The sequence below is a fragment of the Arxiozyma heterogenica genome (assembly GCF_036370985.1).
Source record: "Arxiozyma heterogenica strain weizmannii chromosome Unknown scaffold_7, whole genome shotgun sequence".
NCBI classification, from domain to species: domain Eukaryota; kingdom Fungi; phylum Ascomycota; class Saccharomycetes; order Saccharomycetales; family Saccharomycetaceae; genus Arxiozyma; species Arxiozyma heterogenica.
In genome coordinates, this window is record NW_027042660.1 from 711,450 (window position 1) to 726,059 (window position 14,610).

Here is a 14,610-nt window from a genome sequence, read left to right on the forward strand (position 1 = left end):
GTAACAGAAAAGAAAGTAAATATTCAATGGGTTGGAACTATTTACTACCGCTACTCCTCGAACTCTCTCGAACTTAGGAAGAGATATCATTCATCTCTCTCTTTATATATATATAACCTGACACAAATAGTTTTATTCTTTCGTATATTCCCTTGAAAAAAAAAGATACACAGAATATTAATCAGATCTTAATATAAGCATCTTCACACGCACACACATATAATAAGACTGAGATAAACATTAGGTGATTTAGCTATGGTATACACTTTAATATAATGTCACTATTATTGAAATGTTATTATAATAAATTAATAACTTGGAAGTATTTAAATTACACCAATAAATTGTGGTATTCACTTGTAAATAATATTGATAACAGCATTTCTACAAATAATACTATAGATAATAACACCGAGGATCACAACGATAGAACTACCATCACTGATGCTAATACAATTACTACTATAAGTGCTATCACTTGTACCATCCCCACTGCTCCTGTTAGCTCATCATTATTGCCAACATCTGAAAATTGTGGAAACAATAAAGAAGATGTTCACAATGTGACCAGGGGTAAGAAAATTAAGCCACAGAAACCACATATTCTTGTATTAGATTTAAAACAAAGTGGTCTGTTGCCAAATACTCAAAAAAATAATCACAAACATACTAAAAAAAATAATCATTCAAATAGAATGGATCGTCCCAATTATAATAATAGTAATAATAATAATACAAAACATATTACAATCTTAGAAGGGGTGGACTTAGGTGACAATAATAACGCTTATAAAAATACTGATCCTAGTAACGGGTGTAGTAAAAATAATAGCAATAATAATATTATTATCGATAATTCGAATAATGTTTATCTTCGTGATCCGAAAGGACAATCATCTAACACGCTATTACAATTTGAATCTAAACTTACAAATGAACAAATCATCCAATCTATCGATTCTATGAGACCGCCTACTACAGAAGTGTCGAGTAAAATATTTGATGAATTAGTAGAAAGATTAAATGACGGATATACCGTCAAACAATTACGTTATTATATATCAACGAAATCTTTTACAAGAATATCCACATCAAAATTGGTTAAATTAGATATAGTGAAAAGATTGTTGAATGACGTTTGGAATCTAAAAGTTTCGTCTAAAATGAATACTATGAATAGTTATTCAATGTCACACAAAATTATCAATTTAAATGATGTTCAAACGAAGTTATTGTTATTGACACAAAATGGTAAAATTTTAAAAAATTTATCTAGATTGGATAAGAATCTTCTGATTCAATTAGATTATTCGAATAATCAATTAAAGTTGTGGGGAAATGAATCAGTTTTGAAATATATTGAAATTTCAATAACTAATATATTAAAAAACATATTAATGACGAAGTGGATGCCTTCAACTAACTCATCTACCTCTTCAACTACTACTTCTTACAATAATAAAATCATCTCTAGGATAACAAGACTCTGTGATGTGGATATAAACCTGGATAAAAATGAAATTTTTGCCTTTGGTAATAAAAGAATTCAATTAGCTAAAAGACTACTATTATGGGCAGATTACCTTAATATGGAAGTATCAAGAGCGTATTCAGATTATTGGAAACAAGCCATTGATCAAGTTAGTTCGAATACTAATAAAGAAAACCAATTCCAATGGTTCCCCTTTGTTGATATACAAACTTTAAATTGGTTAAGACAGATTGAACCATTTGAAATTTTGCGTGAAATTTGCCCAATCAAGAATGAATCATATAAAGAATTAACATCTGATTCTCTTAATAATCTATTGACAGATGAAAAGATTGATAAATTTTATAATTTCTTTAACCATGCAAATAAGGCCTCTGTTATAAATTTAAAACCAAATGTATCTAATATATTGAGTATATCATTAGGTCAAGTCTTAAGACCAAATAAAAAAGCATCACTGACATCTCCTATGCCACTTTGTTCTTCTTCTTCCTCTAATGTCGAAGAGTCGTCATCTTTTTCTTCCTTGCACTCAAACTGGATTTTCCATTCAAGAATTCCACAGTTATCAGAAAAATTATTGAAATTACCTCTTTTTGATAAAGAGTTTACTAAAGATGAATTATTATTAACAGATCAACATGACTATTATTTACAAATAATATTAACCCCCGATAGGAAGCAATTTGAAGAATCTATGAATAATCATACGCCTTTAAAAGATCAACCATTAGAATTATGGTTACAAATAGATGAAAATAATCAAATTATTCTTGATTCAGTACAGGCTATTATTCCCATTTTAAGAGAAAATTATTTAATTCAAACACCAGAACGTCCATTTGATTACAGAATCTCTAATGATTATGTTATGAATGTTGAAGCTACATTAGAATCCCAGCCCGGATTAATCTCTTTTTTAAATGAGATCAAAATGAGTAATTTTATCGATAATGTTAAAATACCATATAATTTATGTTTGAATAATCCCATAGGATTATCGGATACCAAACATTTAATTCCAACGATTGGATATAATTATGTTACTTGTAATAGGCATAAAATTTTAAAATTGAAATATATGGATAAATATTGTGTTCAATATTCTGAAATCGATGGAGGTAACTTTGGTGGTAAAAGTCAACAAATAGATTTTATTTCTAGCGATTCAAAACCAACAAAAAAAGAATTCAGGGCTTTTATTAAGGATATTTTTATGTTCTGATTAAATTCCTATGAAGAATATAGTAGAAAGTATGCATGTGTTGTTATAAATACTTTTAGGAAGAAATTCCGTCATTGTTTTATAGATTCCTTTTACTAATCATCTTGTATATAGATATAGATATAGATACATATTTTTAAGAAATGTAAAAATCTGGATTTTCTTGAAATAATTTATTGCATGCATGTTAACTAAATATGCATTAGAAAGATTAATACAAACAACAAGATTAATGCAAATAGATATTATATAATGCAAATTTTTCTTTTAATACAAAATTATCAACACAACGTTGTCAAGCAAAATTATGTTTACAAATACATTGAAAAAACAGCTACTAATAATCAGATAAAAGAGCCAATAGACAACGTTTATAGGCAAAACAACACTAATATACAATGATGATGGATGTTCGATTAAAATCTGAATTTCTTGCCTATCTTGTTGGAAAATTTTTCCATTAACGTATTTGATTTTGGATGCCCTCCATGATTTCCTGTAGCGGATGGACTTGTAACTGGATATTCTTCTTCATCTTCTTCATTTAGATAAACATTAATATTATCATTGTTATCTCTATTATTGTTAGCATTTGTTTGAGGTGCTGGAGCTTGGCCTAAGGCATGTAATCTTCGTTGTCTCTCAAATTCAGTCTCTGACTCTTCTTCTGAATCATCAATATATTCATCAGTATATGATTCATCAGTAGTATCCCCTTCATCGTCATTATAACTGTCTTCTCTACTACTATTGTCAATCTCTTCACTATCTGATATAGATGCGTGTCTTGCTACTTTATGAGGTGCTGGAGTTAACGTTCTATGTTTTTTTGTCAATTGTTCAAGTGGTATATCATTGTCAAGAGACGTTGAAGATGGTATTGTATTTGCATCTGAGCTAATTGAAATATTCCGACGTATTCCTACAGAATTTAGCACTCTATTGACAATTGCATCAGATTTTTTTTTCTGTGAGCTTGGATGGTGGTGAATCATATATCTCCTTATAATCTCACCATCCTCATTTTCAATAATTAAATGCTGGTCCATCTTATAAGCGTGATACTTGGTTTTTTTTTTAGAAATATGAGATTGTTCATCCACATTGCTGTCTTTAGAAGATATGGTATTTCTTTGAGATTGACTGTCATCGACTAAAGATTGTATTTTATGAAGAGATTCAGGAGATAAAATTTTCTTTAATGGTGCCAATGGTCTACTAGAAGCTATACTTTGAATTGGAGATATATGAGATTCACTTTGAGAATAACTGTCTATTCTACTTCCCTCTTCTTCATCTCTAGGAGGGTTACCTATTTCAGCTTGTTCAACAATTTCACCATGTTTATTTTCAATAATAAGGTGTGTGCCATCTATATATGCAGTGTTTCCTGTGTGTTCATCTTCTTCTATTTTTCTTCTTTTTTCCTCTTCTTCCAATGTAGTAGAGGAGACATCGTCTAAATCTTTATGAACATTCTTAATACCCATTTCTATATCTTGAGGATAATGATCAGGAATAGCCTGTTGAGGATCATATTCATCAAAGTTATCTTCTTCTTCACTGTCAATATTTTCTTCCGTTTCCATATCAGATTCATACATTGGATAGTTATTTAACGCCTCTACTGGGGATGTAACTACAATAGATTCATAACTTCCTCCTTCTTCAGGTAAGTTGCTAGAATTACTTCTGTTTTCTATTCTCCCATTATAAGGTTGAATCCTGTCCAGGTCATCATCATGCAATTCTGTCGGCCTAACAGATGGGGTTAATGCAAAAGTAGCAGCACGAGCCTCCCTTTCACGTTGTAATCTTTCTCTTCCTAAATCGTTTAATTCATCGTTGTGTGATTTGGAACCAAAAATTTCTCTTTGAACAGAAGAGATCTTTCTCGTATGTTTTCTCAACTTACTTTTCTTTTTTCCTTGTTTTCTTCTTCTCATCCCACCTGCAGGCTTTGCAGGTATACCACTAGTTTCCACAGTACTCGTTCTAGAGATCTCCTTCTGTGTGAAAGTATCCAATCTATGAAGTGAAAAGGAACGACCTGCAGCATCCAAAGATGGCAATCTTTGCATCCAAGAGGATTTTCCATTCCCATTTGTAGTATGGGTAGTAAAAGTCTTGGTTAATGTTATTGAATTCAAATGGCGCCCCAAAGTGATGACTGCGACTGAAGAGCCATGAACAATGATTGATGTGACAATAAAAAAACAAGTCATGGGCCAAACACAAGCCATTAACTGCCAATGTTCAGTGCCTTTCGGTGGAATATGTTTCAAGGGGGTTGGTTCATCAGTAACATGAGCTTCCAGTTCTGCACGAGACAAAATCGCAGCAAAGATTGCACCTACACCAATTGGACCGAAATGGCCTACGAAGATAGCTTCTCTCCATGATTTGATATCAGGTATAAAAGGTTTAAGTATCATCACCGCTGGTATTCTTCTTAAAAAAATGACAATGATCGATAATAAGATCAATCTCCAAACGTTGCAACCAATCTCGCCATTATTAAATTGACTCCAGGGAATGATAGCACCGAAATAGATGAAATATGCATAATTTAATAAAAGATCAATAACTGTGGAGACTTTACTTTCTTCAGTTTTATCACTAAACCAACCATCCCAGGCGAATGTTGTACCTGCAGCAAAGGATGTCAACAGATCATCAACCCCTAAAATAGAACCGAACCCAGCACAGCAGAATGCAAGAACCACATAAAAGGCCAAAAAGGATTCACGATCGATAATATTTTTCTCTTCAGCGAATTTAATTGATCTTCTTCCAATGTATCCGATGAAAATCCCTAGAATACATCCAAAGATGCATTCGTATAGAATGGTGACACAGATCCAATCTTTAACTATTTCACGTCCGTTTCCAGGATGCAAAATAAGATTCATTGATAAATAAATGAACGGGAAAGCCATACCATCATTACAACCGGATTCTGCGGATAACAAATTTCTCAAGTGGCCTGGCACTCTTTTAGCAAACTTACCTGATACAACAGATTGTGCTAAAATAGGATCCGTGGCAGTGATACATGCGGATATTAATAAACTGGAAGGAAAATTTAGCCCTGGTATAATGATCCAGACAAATAATCCAATAATCAGCCAGCCCGCAGTCATTACAGGAACTAATAGTAAGACCACTGATAACCAATGTTTAAGCATGTATTTTCTTGGTAATTCGACAGCAACAGCAAAAATTTGTAAACACAAGACAATTCTTGTTATTTCTAATGTAATGGAATCCGAATTCCCCCATGTCAATGGATTAAACCAATTTAAACAAACCGGCCCTACAATTAGACCAAATATACCGGCAACGGTAGATTCACCAATATATAATTTTTCTTTAACAAATAAAGACACTAAAGAAAAGATGGAGGAAAAAACACCAACACATGCATAAGCAACATGTGCCTTTGATACCTCTAACTGTTCCCAGACTGCCATAATTCAATCCCTATAAATAAACAATGATATTATAGAACAGTTAAAAAGGAAAGTGTAATACAGTTAACAAAAATAATCAATTGAAGTAAAAAAAAATTAAAAATAAGAATAAAAAAAAGAATTGAAATGATATTGAGTGGTATATTTGATTTGAATATGCAAATGTTAATAATGATAATGACAATAATATTTAAAATGAGTGTAGCGAAAAGATAAGAATACTAGCAGTAATAATGATAGAGTAGGGGGGGGGTAGAAATGTTGCAGTTGTTTTCTTCACTTCACTCCACGATATGAATATTAGTATAATGGGGGGGTTGTGTGTTGCTAAATAAAATGCAATAAAGTCACTTGGAAAACTATTTAGTGATAGAAAGTCAAAAATTGTAACAATTAAATAAAATAGTACGCGATGAAATTATAGTTACAACTTGTTTCAGACAACTATTTGATAGTGTATAGTGAATAGCTTACACAAATCAAACGGATATTTATGATGTCTGCTAATTAAATGGAATAAAGAAAATGGGAATAAAAAAAGAAAAAAGAAAAAAAAGAAAAAACAGATTATAATTATTATTAAACTCTTGTAATATGATATAGTATAACGCTGGACTAGTAGTGAACCATTAAACATTCAACTGATTAACCAACGAAGTAATCAAGTGATTCAAAAGAGCTAGCCCACATATTTAGTCATATATGGGCACAGGCACCATAAAACACCCATAATATATGACTAAGATAATCTGTTATATAATTTCAGAGATGAGGAGGCTATTTTTTTTTTCTTTGCTCCGCACAATTTCGAAGAAAAAAAAATATAAAATAAAAAAAAGAAAAGAAAAGAAGAAAAAGAAGGAAAAAAAAATAATAACAATAACAATGACAATAGCGATAACAATTTTCGATGGCCCCCGTTTATTTTATAACAGGATATAGATATAATGAAAATATATAATATAGATATGGATATGGATGCACTCGATTGTGCCTTACAAGAAACAATGATTGCAGTTTAATTGTTATAACTAATGCATATGCATGCCTGTGCTGGATATATTTGGATATATAGATAACATAACTACACCTATGTAATTGGTTTAGTTGACTGTAAATAGATTTACCTATTTTATCATGTAAAGATTGAAACGAGATTTTTTCCACTCTAAAGTGTCTATTGAATAAACCGACCATGTATCCTGTTCAATCGCTTGCTCTAAAAATGTAGTAACAACCTCTTGTGACCTTAAATGAACACCAATCAGAATTACAACAGTGACAGATCCATTGTTATCGTCTTCTAGATAATAGGCTCTCAATTGTTGTATTGTATTAAGGAATGGTTTGATAAGAAAATCATTGTAAATAACATCCATAGCTACTATATACACAGTTTTACTTTCTAGCTGCTTCATTGTATCTAACGAAGGATACAAACTCGATATCGATTCATTATCCAATTTAAATGTTTCCCAATCAATGCATTCAATTTCTAAAAAAAGCTTTGGTCTCTCCAGAGCTTTCCTTTCAGTATCTGTATCATTTTTCTCTACAATAGAACTATCGTCGCCACATGGCTCAATATTTAAACTCTTTGAATATATTTCTCTTAATATTATTTGTGAACAATTCTCTTTTATATTATATTTAAGTTTATTTAATATCCCCTGTTGATCTGTCCCAATGTAATAGTCCACATAATTACCTAACACTATTGGTAAAATACCAGATATTCCCGAACCTAATTCTATAACACACTTTTTATGATCCTCTTTACTGTCTTTAGCGATTTCTTTATTAGATATAGATTGTAAATTTAAAATAGAAGAAATTTGAACATACGGATTATCCTTTTTTAGTGGAGTATCTATTTCTTCTTCTTCAAGAGATTCTCTTTCTAATGGATAATTACTTATCCCAGATCTAAATACATTCGCAGCTGGATCATATAATAGCCATTTAAGAAAAAATGGGGTAATAGACCATAAAACATAACCTGTAGTGGAATTATTATTATCCCTTGAAGAATTAAGGCTTGTCAACGATTGATCAACTATAAAGCTAAAAGTATTTTTAACGATTGAAATTGATGCCGTGTTTGTAGTACCTAATGCTTTTTGGGTATCTGGATTTATTTCTAGGTCCTGTTTTCTTTTCCCACTTCTTCTTCTTCTTCCTCTTTTTAAATTTTTTTTAGTTTGTTGTTTATTTTTATTATTTTTTATAGAAGCAATGTATTGTTGCTGCTCATCAGATGGTTCAATATTGATCTCAATTTGATTACGATTCCTGTTTTGAATTCCTAAATCCTGTTTTAAGTCATTAATATTGTCTTCTAACCGTACATATCTTTCAAAAATATGTTCGAAGAGAGTATCTTTGTTCAATTGAAAAAATTGCAATGATGACATCTAGCAGACTTGAATTTATTCTATATTAGGCTTAGACATCTGCATGTACACATGTACACAAAAAAAAAAGATTATTCACAGTTAAAAGTCTTTTCTTGTATAACTGAATATAAATAACTAAATAGATAGAAATAAGAATGTTTAAGCATCCAAATCCAAACTATTGTTGATATCGTTGATATGTCGGACTTCCCTCATTGCACTTCTTAAAATGGAAGTAAAGAGACATCCCATAATAAAAGGATCAAACATAAGTATATGGAAAATATAAGTGTTGAAAACACGAAGATGATGAATTTAAAAGTGAAATAAATCTTTTAACTTTTTTTTTTTTTTGAGTATTGTTTTATACAAACATTTCAAAGGAACAGTTATAGCAGTGTAAGAAAACGTACTAAACCGATGTTTATCGCTAGTTTAGGAATGTTCCAATTGCTTCTTTAACTATTCATTTACTAACCTTTTCTTGTTGCTCTTGTTTCTAATCCTATATATATTATCTACAGTGCTACAATAGTTGTACTATAGAGAGTTCATAATAGGAATATAATAGCTCTACTGTTGAATATGTGTTATAGGTACCTACGATTATAATTAGTATTGCATATAATATAATCAGTCTAACGGTTTTAAAGAAAAAACACTAATTAAGTTATTCATTAATTTTGAATATATCATATAATAAAAAAATCTATCAATATAAAATAGCAAAACGACAGTACAAAAAAAAATAAAAAGAGATATGTTGATATTACATAAATTAGATATTATTGGCAAAGAATTATTCCATTTGATTCAGCCCATTCTTTAATTGTTTGCTCCTCTATACGATCTACAAATGGGTTTATCAGATTAAAATTCTCAATTACTTCGGTTATTGGAATTGCTTGAAATGTATAAAACTTCTCAAGAATTGAAGAAGGAAACTGCTTAGCCAATAATGACAAATACTTAAATATATCATCTTTGGACGTTTGGTCTTGGGATGTAATATCCAAAACACCTTGTGATTGTAGTACTTGCGATGCTAATTTTAATGATTCAATCATTTCTGCTTTTTTGCGAGATGTCTTTAATCCTATCTGATGGATATTAAGTCTAATATCTTTAACTGATTGACTTTCCCATAGTTCAGATTGTATATCCTTATGGACTTCAAACAAGTCTATCTCATGTGTCTTTAAAGAACTTTTTATTGGAGATATAATTAAGGCTGGTGGTGTTTTTCTTTTAGTTCTTGATTCCAATGTCACAATCATATCATTCTCCGGCGTAGTTATCATACCTCCGTTATTTTCCTCTTCACCATAAGAATCATATACTATATGGTCAGTCTCATTCATGCGTACAACATTTTTAATTTTAAAATAATCCTGTGTTTCAATTAAATTGTTTAATTGCTCTTTATGTATTTTTAATATTATATCTGGAACATATTCACTATATTTAGCTTTTTCTATTTCTTGAATATCATTAAAAGTCGTTGTTCTGGTAGCGGGGACTTGGACTTGTTGCTCAATTAGTAATTCCTTAGTAGTACTTGATTCAGATGGGATAGATTTAATTGGAGATACTAATTCACTAGTCACCTTGAATGATCCTTGAGTCAAATTTATCATTGAATTCTTCTTCTCAGGGGAAATTGGATCAAATGGTAATAAAGGAATAGAACCTAAACCTGAAGTAGTTTTAATCTTCAAAATTTCTGACGCATTCTGTGAAGAATAATATATTCTTTGTTTTTTAAATTTGGTTTCATCTTCTATATGTATTCTATTTATTGTTTCTTCTTCTTCTTCCATGCTATCATATATTACTATATGATCTTTGTTATTAGTTAGTCTATCTGCAGGATTATGTCCCATTCTTCTATTATCATTTATTATTATTTTCGCATTGTTTTCCTCCATGAAGTCTTTTTCGATGCTTTCTTTATTTAGCTTATAATCGGTATCTTTTATAGAATTATCAGAATCAATTATTAAAGGTTGATTTTTCCTATAACTTGTTACAACATTTCCTTCCAAGATTTCACAGTCACTATTAAGTAAATTTATATCTTCTTTTTTTTCATCGGTATTGTTATCTGTATCGTTGAGTTGATTAATATCTGTTACACTAGTATTTTCCATTACTTGTGATAAAGAAAGAAGTTTAAGTTTTTCATCATTATTGCCCTGTGTTGGGAAGTGTGAATCTTGACTTATTTTTGGAGATATATATAAAGATTGTTGTGATGCACTCCACATATCAACGGAGTTTCGTTCCATATTTTCTTCAATTTGCGATTCACTATCACCATATGCATAATTAAATATTTCATTTATATCCTCATTAGTATTTTCAGGGAATTTTTCTAAGAGAAGTTGTTTTAAAACAGTCCATTCTTCTTCGTTATAAATATCGTAAACAATTTTCTTGTTTTTCTTTGTAGAAGTTTTTGATTTGGCTTTTGTTTTTTCATTATGATTTTTAAGAATATCTCTCACTTTCTTATTCTTTCCTGATAGCATCTCCATTAAATGAGATCTTCGAGAAGGTTGTGAACTAGTTTTTCTTATTTTTTTATCTTGCTTTAAGTGTGGGTTTGTATTACTGTTTAGTTTTTTTAGGATAAGTGGTGATCCCATAAGTTGAGATTCCTCTTGGGTATACTTGAATTGATTAAGCTGAGATTTTATTTCCATTTCTTTGTTGGCTTCATCCAGTCTACTCTGTATTTGTGTGTTTAAAAATATTTGGTTGGAATAATTATTGTTATTATTATCACTAATATTATCTTTGTTGTCATTATCATAATTTTTCAATGTTTTATTCTTAGTAGATTCACTAACACCAAGAGTATTGCTGTTAGGTTCATTTTCTCTGTTAATATTTACTTCCATATTATCCTCCATTATCACAGTTCGAGATATCTCTTTGTTCTCTGTAATCTCTTGAGATATGGTAGTGATGGGGTGTTTAATATCTGTATCAGAGGATATCAAATCAAAATCAGGCACTTGTGTATCATTAAACGATTTTATAGGACTAGAATCAAATCTGTCTGGGTTGTCATTTTCACTAAATAATGAATTATCTGGGTTCCCATCTACCAACAAAAGATTCAAATTTCGTTGTGCGCGTCTAAAATCCATCACGTCATTTACAACATCTATTTATATATAAAGTATATATATGTAGTATCTGTGTTAGCAGGGGCTGCTGATTTCCCTTAATAGAATCTCTCTTTTTTACAGAAAGTATCTTTAAATAACGTGTAAACAATGCTTCTGCAATTAGATGTGGCATGTATCTTTCTTCTTTTAGCCTTGTTAAACAGTGATAATTAACTTTTTGATTTTTCTTTTGTTTCTGAAAAAGGTTTAAAAGACTGGGTTTTATAAATTTTTCTTCTATAAAACTTTTTGACTTCTAGATATCAAAATATATAGAAAAATAGATAACTATTAATGTTATTGAACTCTGATTGAGGATCAGATAAAGATTCAACTTAAATAAGTTGCACATTTCCTCTACATAGATATATAATAATATATTATATATTTATCAATCAATTAGAACGTAGAGTGACTTTCATATCATTTCAGTATCTAATCTTTGAATTCTATTAGCATCTATAATATCTTCTGAAGATATTATTCTTAGTCCTATTAAGTCACCCCAGAATACAGATATTTTATCACTACAATATTTTAAGTAATCAAATGTATCAATATTAACGCCTTCCATCTCTTTGTCTTCTTCAATCTCTTCTTGTTCACTTTTCTTATTTAATCCTGTTTCAAATTCATCGTTATTATTATTATCTTGGATATCTATTGGATCCACAGTAATCACATATTTCTCACCATTAATACCTTCGAATTGATTCTTTAAAGATTGTTTATCTTTTTGTAATTCACCACTTTGTATAATCGACCAAATAGACCAGAATAATTGCACTGTTCCTCTCCATTTAATTACATCGTTGTAGAAGAACCTAACTTCATCATCTAATTCCTTTGTAGCCTTTCTTTTATTTACACTGGATGAACTTTTCAAATGCGATACATAAGAATAAAGGAAATTTAATAACTGTTCCTTTGTTGGAAACAATGAAGAATTACAACTCCAAGGTTTTGTAGAGCTATAGTCATGCATCCATTCACTGAAATGGTTGGCTAAATCGTATGATGCTGGATTGGGGCCAGAATATTCGAAATCTATCACAACCAATTTTTTATCTTGAATTTGATCTTGTTTTGGTGGGTTAATAATTGTATCTAAAGAGACGTTTGATGTAGATGGGAATAAGGAATCCGTGGAAATAGGTGTTAAATCTGAGGGGGTCCATGATTGTGTATCATGCTTATTGTAATTTTTATCTTTGTCTATATAAATAGATAAATCTGCATTAGAGAGAGAATTTAGATCTATTAGAGGAGAATTAAATAGAAGATTACCATATTGTGTATCATTATGACAAAAAACAAGTGAATTTTTAGGAGAATTCTTAAATAACCAATTTTTATATTTATAAATATTTCTTTTCAAAGAAACATAATCTTGACAATTGAAAATATCCTGTATTCTTTTTTTGTCATCTATCCAGTTGGGATGTTTTTCAATTATATCTATCCATTTTTCAATCTTGTTCCAACTCACTGGTCCGTTCTCGAATTCAGACTTTAATAGAGGAATCCCATTATGTAGTTCCTTCATTCTTCTTGCTATTCGTTGAGAAATCTTCCAATCTCTTATATCATCTTTAGTTAAAGTTGTTGCGTTCTCTAAAAATTGTTCGAATCTACCATTCTCAAAGCATCCATATAATGAAGGGCCGATATTTTGGACAGATAATCTTGCAAGAATCTGTAATTCATTATCTCTATCGATGATTGAGTCGTTATTTTTCCCATAGATTCTTAATAATAAGGATGGTAATCCTTGATATTGGATTTTAAAGATAGCATTGGTCATTGCACCGGATATTTTATTTAATATTAATTTAGATCTACTTAGTGGAGATTCCAAGTAACCCTTGCGGTACCACTTAGGTATTCTTAGAGTCTGAATAATATTTAATATGTCGTCTTTTAAATAGTCTTCGGGTAGACTTGGATCTAAGTAAGCTTTAACAAAGGGGACTTCTATCACATCGAAAATATTTTGTGAATTTGATACATAAGTGTTATTTTTATCTTGATCCCCATTATATATTTTCAAACTGGTTAAATTGGGTAAACTGTTTTTGTTGGTATTATCATTATTATAATTATTATTACTTATTGAAAGAGGCTCCGAATCAGCATCAATATCATTACCCTTATTTCTATTTATATTATCGTTGACAATAAATTCTATATCATCGCTATCTGCGCTATTGTAAGAGTGATCATCTTTATATGAAAGTGTATTATCTAAGTTTATGCCTATTTTTTTGATCAACCTTTGACTTGATCTTTTTTTCGTTAATGAAGGTCTTCTTGAATGTTTATCATTACTTGTATTTATATTTGGATTCCCAATTGTACCAGTAGCAGTTGTTGTTGTGGTAATTGTGGTAGGGTTTGTAGTGTTTGTGGAAGCATTAGATATATTAGAACATGAATGAGATCCATAAAGTTTTTTATTGCTATTGTTGGTTACCATTATGTTCTTACTCCAGTATACATTTACTTTATTGATACTTTTTCTTTATTTTTTTTTTTTGTAATCTCAATTGATAATAAAACTCAACATATAGATTACATGCAGATATTTCAAATGATATGTGTGGTAGATACTTTGCTAGTCTTTTCCTCACTGTTGTCCATTTGGCCTGTTCATTGAACCAACCTGTTTGTGTCTCTCTCTATCTTTCTCTACCGTTTATGTCAAATCAACAAAACCCTTCGAGTTCTCCCGCTAACAAAAACAAAAACAAAAAACAAAAAAAAAAAGAAAATAAAAAGAAACATGATCAACAAACCCTAAAAGAGCCCTAAAAAACCCCGACAACAAGAAATTTTATTATCTCCCCGC

At 30.3% G+C, this 14,610-nt stretch overlaps 5 protein-coding genes across 5 annotated transcripts; 1 reads left to right on the forward strand and 4 right to left on the reverse strand.

Moving 5' to 3' along the window:
* Positions 1-275: 275 nt before the first annotated feature.
* On the forward strand, positions 276-2,717 carry SLS1 (Sls1p; the record flags this gene model as incomplete). The annotated part of the gene is made up of 1 exon (XM_064861420.1): positions 276-2,717. One exon carries the CDS (start codon positions 276-278, stop codon positions 2,715-2,717), a length of 2,442 nt encoding a protein of 813 aa, XP_064717097.1.
* A 416-nt stretch (positions 2,718-3,133) lies between these two features.
* NHA1 (Nha1p) lies at positions 3,134-6,190 on the reverse strand (the record flags this gene model as incomplete). Its single annotated transcript, XM_064861421.1, has 1 exon — positions 3,134-6,190. One exon carries the CDS (start codon positions 6,188-6,190, stop codon positions 3,134-3,136), a length of 3,057 nt encoding a protein of 1,018 aa, XP_064717098.1.
* A 1,127-nt stretch (positions 6,191-7,317) lies between these two features.
* Positions 7,318-8,604, reverse strand: RKM5 (S-adenosylmethionine-dependent methyltransferase; the record flags this gene model as incomplete). The annotated part of the gene is made up of 1 exon (XM_064861422.1): positions 7,318-8,604. One exon carries the CDS (start codon positions 8,602-8,604, stop codon positions 7,318-7,320), a length of 1,287 nt encoding a protein of 428 aa, XP_064717099.1.
* Positions 8,605-9,371: 767 nt separating this feature from the next.
* On the reverse strand, positions 9,372-11,741 carry SLX4 (Slx4p; the record flags this gene model as incomplete). Its single annotated transcript, XM_064861423.1, has 1 exon — positions 9,372-11,741. One exon carries the CDS (start codon positions 11,739-11,741, stop codon positions 9,372-9,374), a length of 2,370 nt encoding a protein of 789 aa, XP_064717100.1.
* Positions 11,742-12,180: 439 nt separating this feature from the next.
* Positions 12,181-14,238, reverse strand: CKI1 (bifunctional choline kinase/ethanolamine kinase CKI1; the record flags this gene model as incomplete). Its single annotated transcript, XM_064861424.1, has 1 exon — positions 12,181-14,238. The coding sequence occupies one exon, from the start codon at positions 14,236-14,238 to the stop codon at positions 12,181-12,183; it is 2,058 nt and encodes a 685-aa protein (XP_064717101.1).
* Between the last annotated feature and the right edge of the window lie 372 nt (positions 14,239-14,610).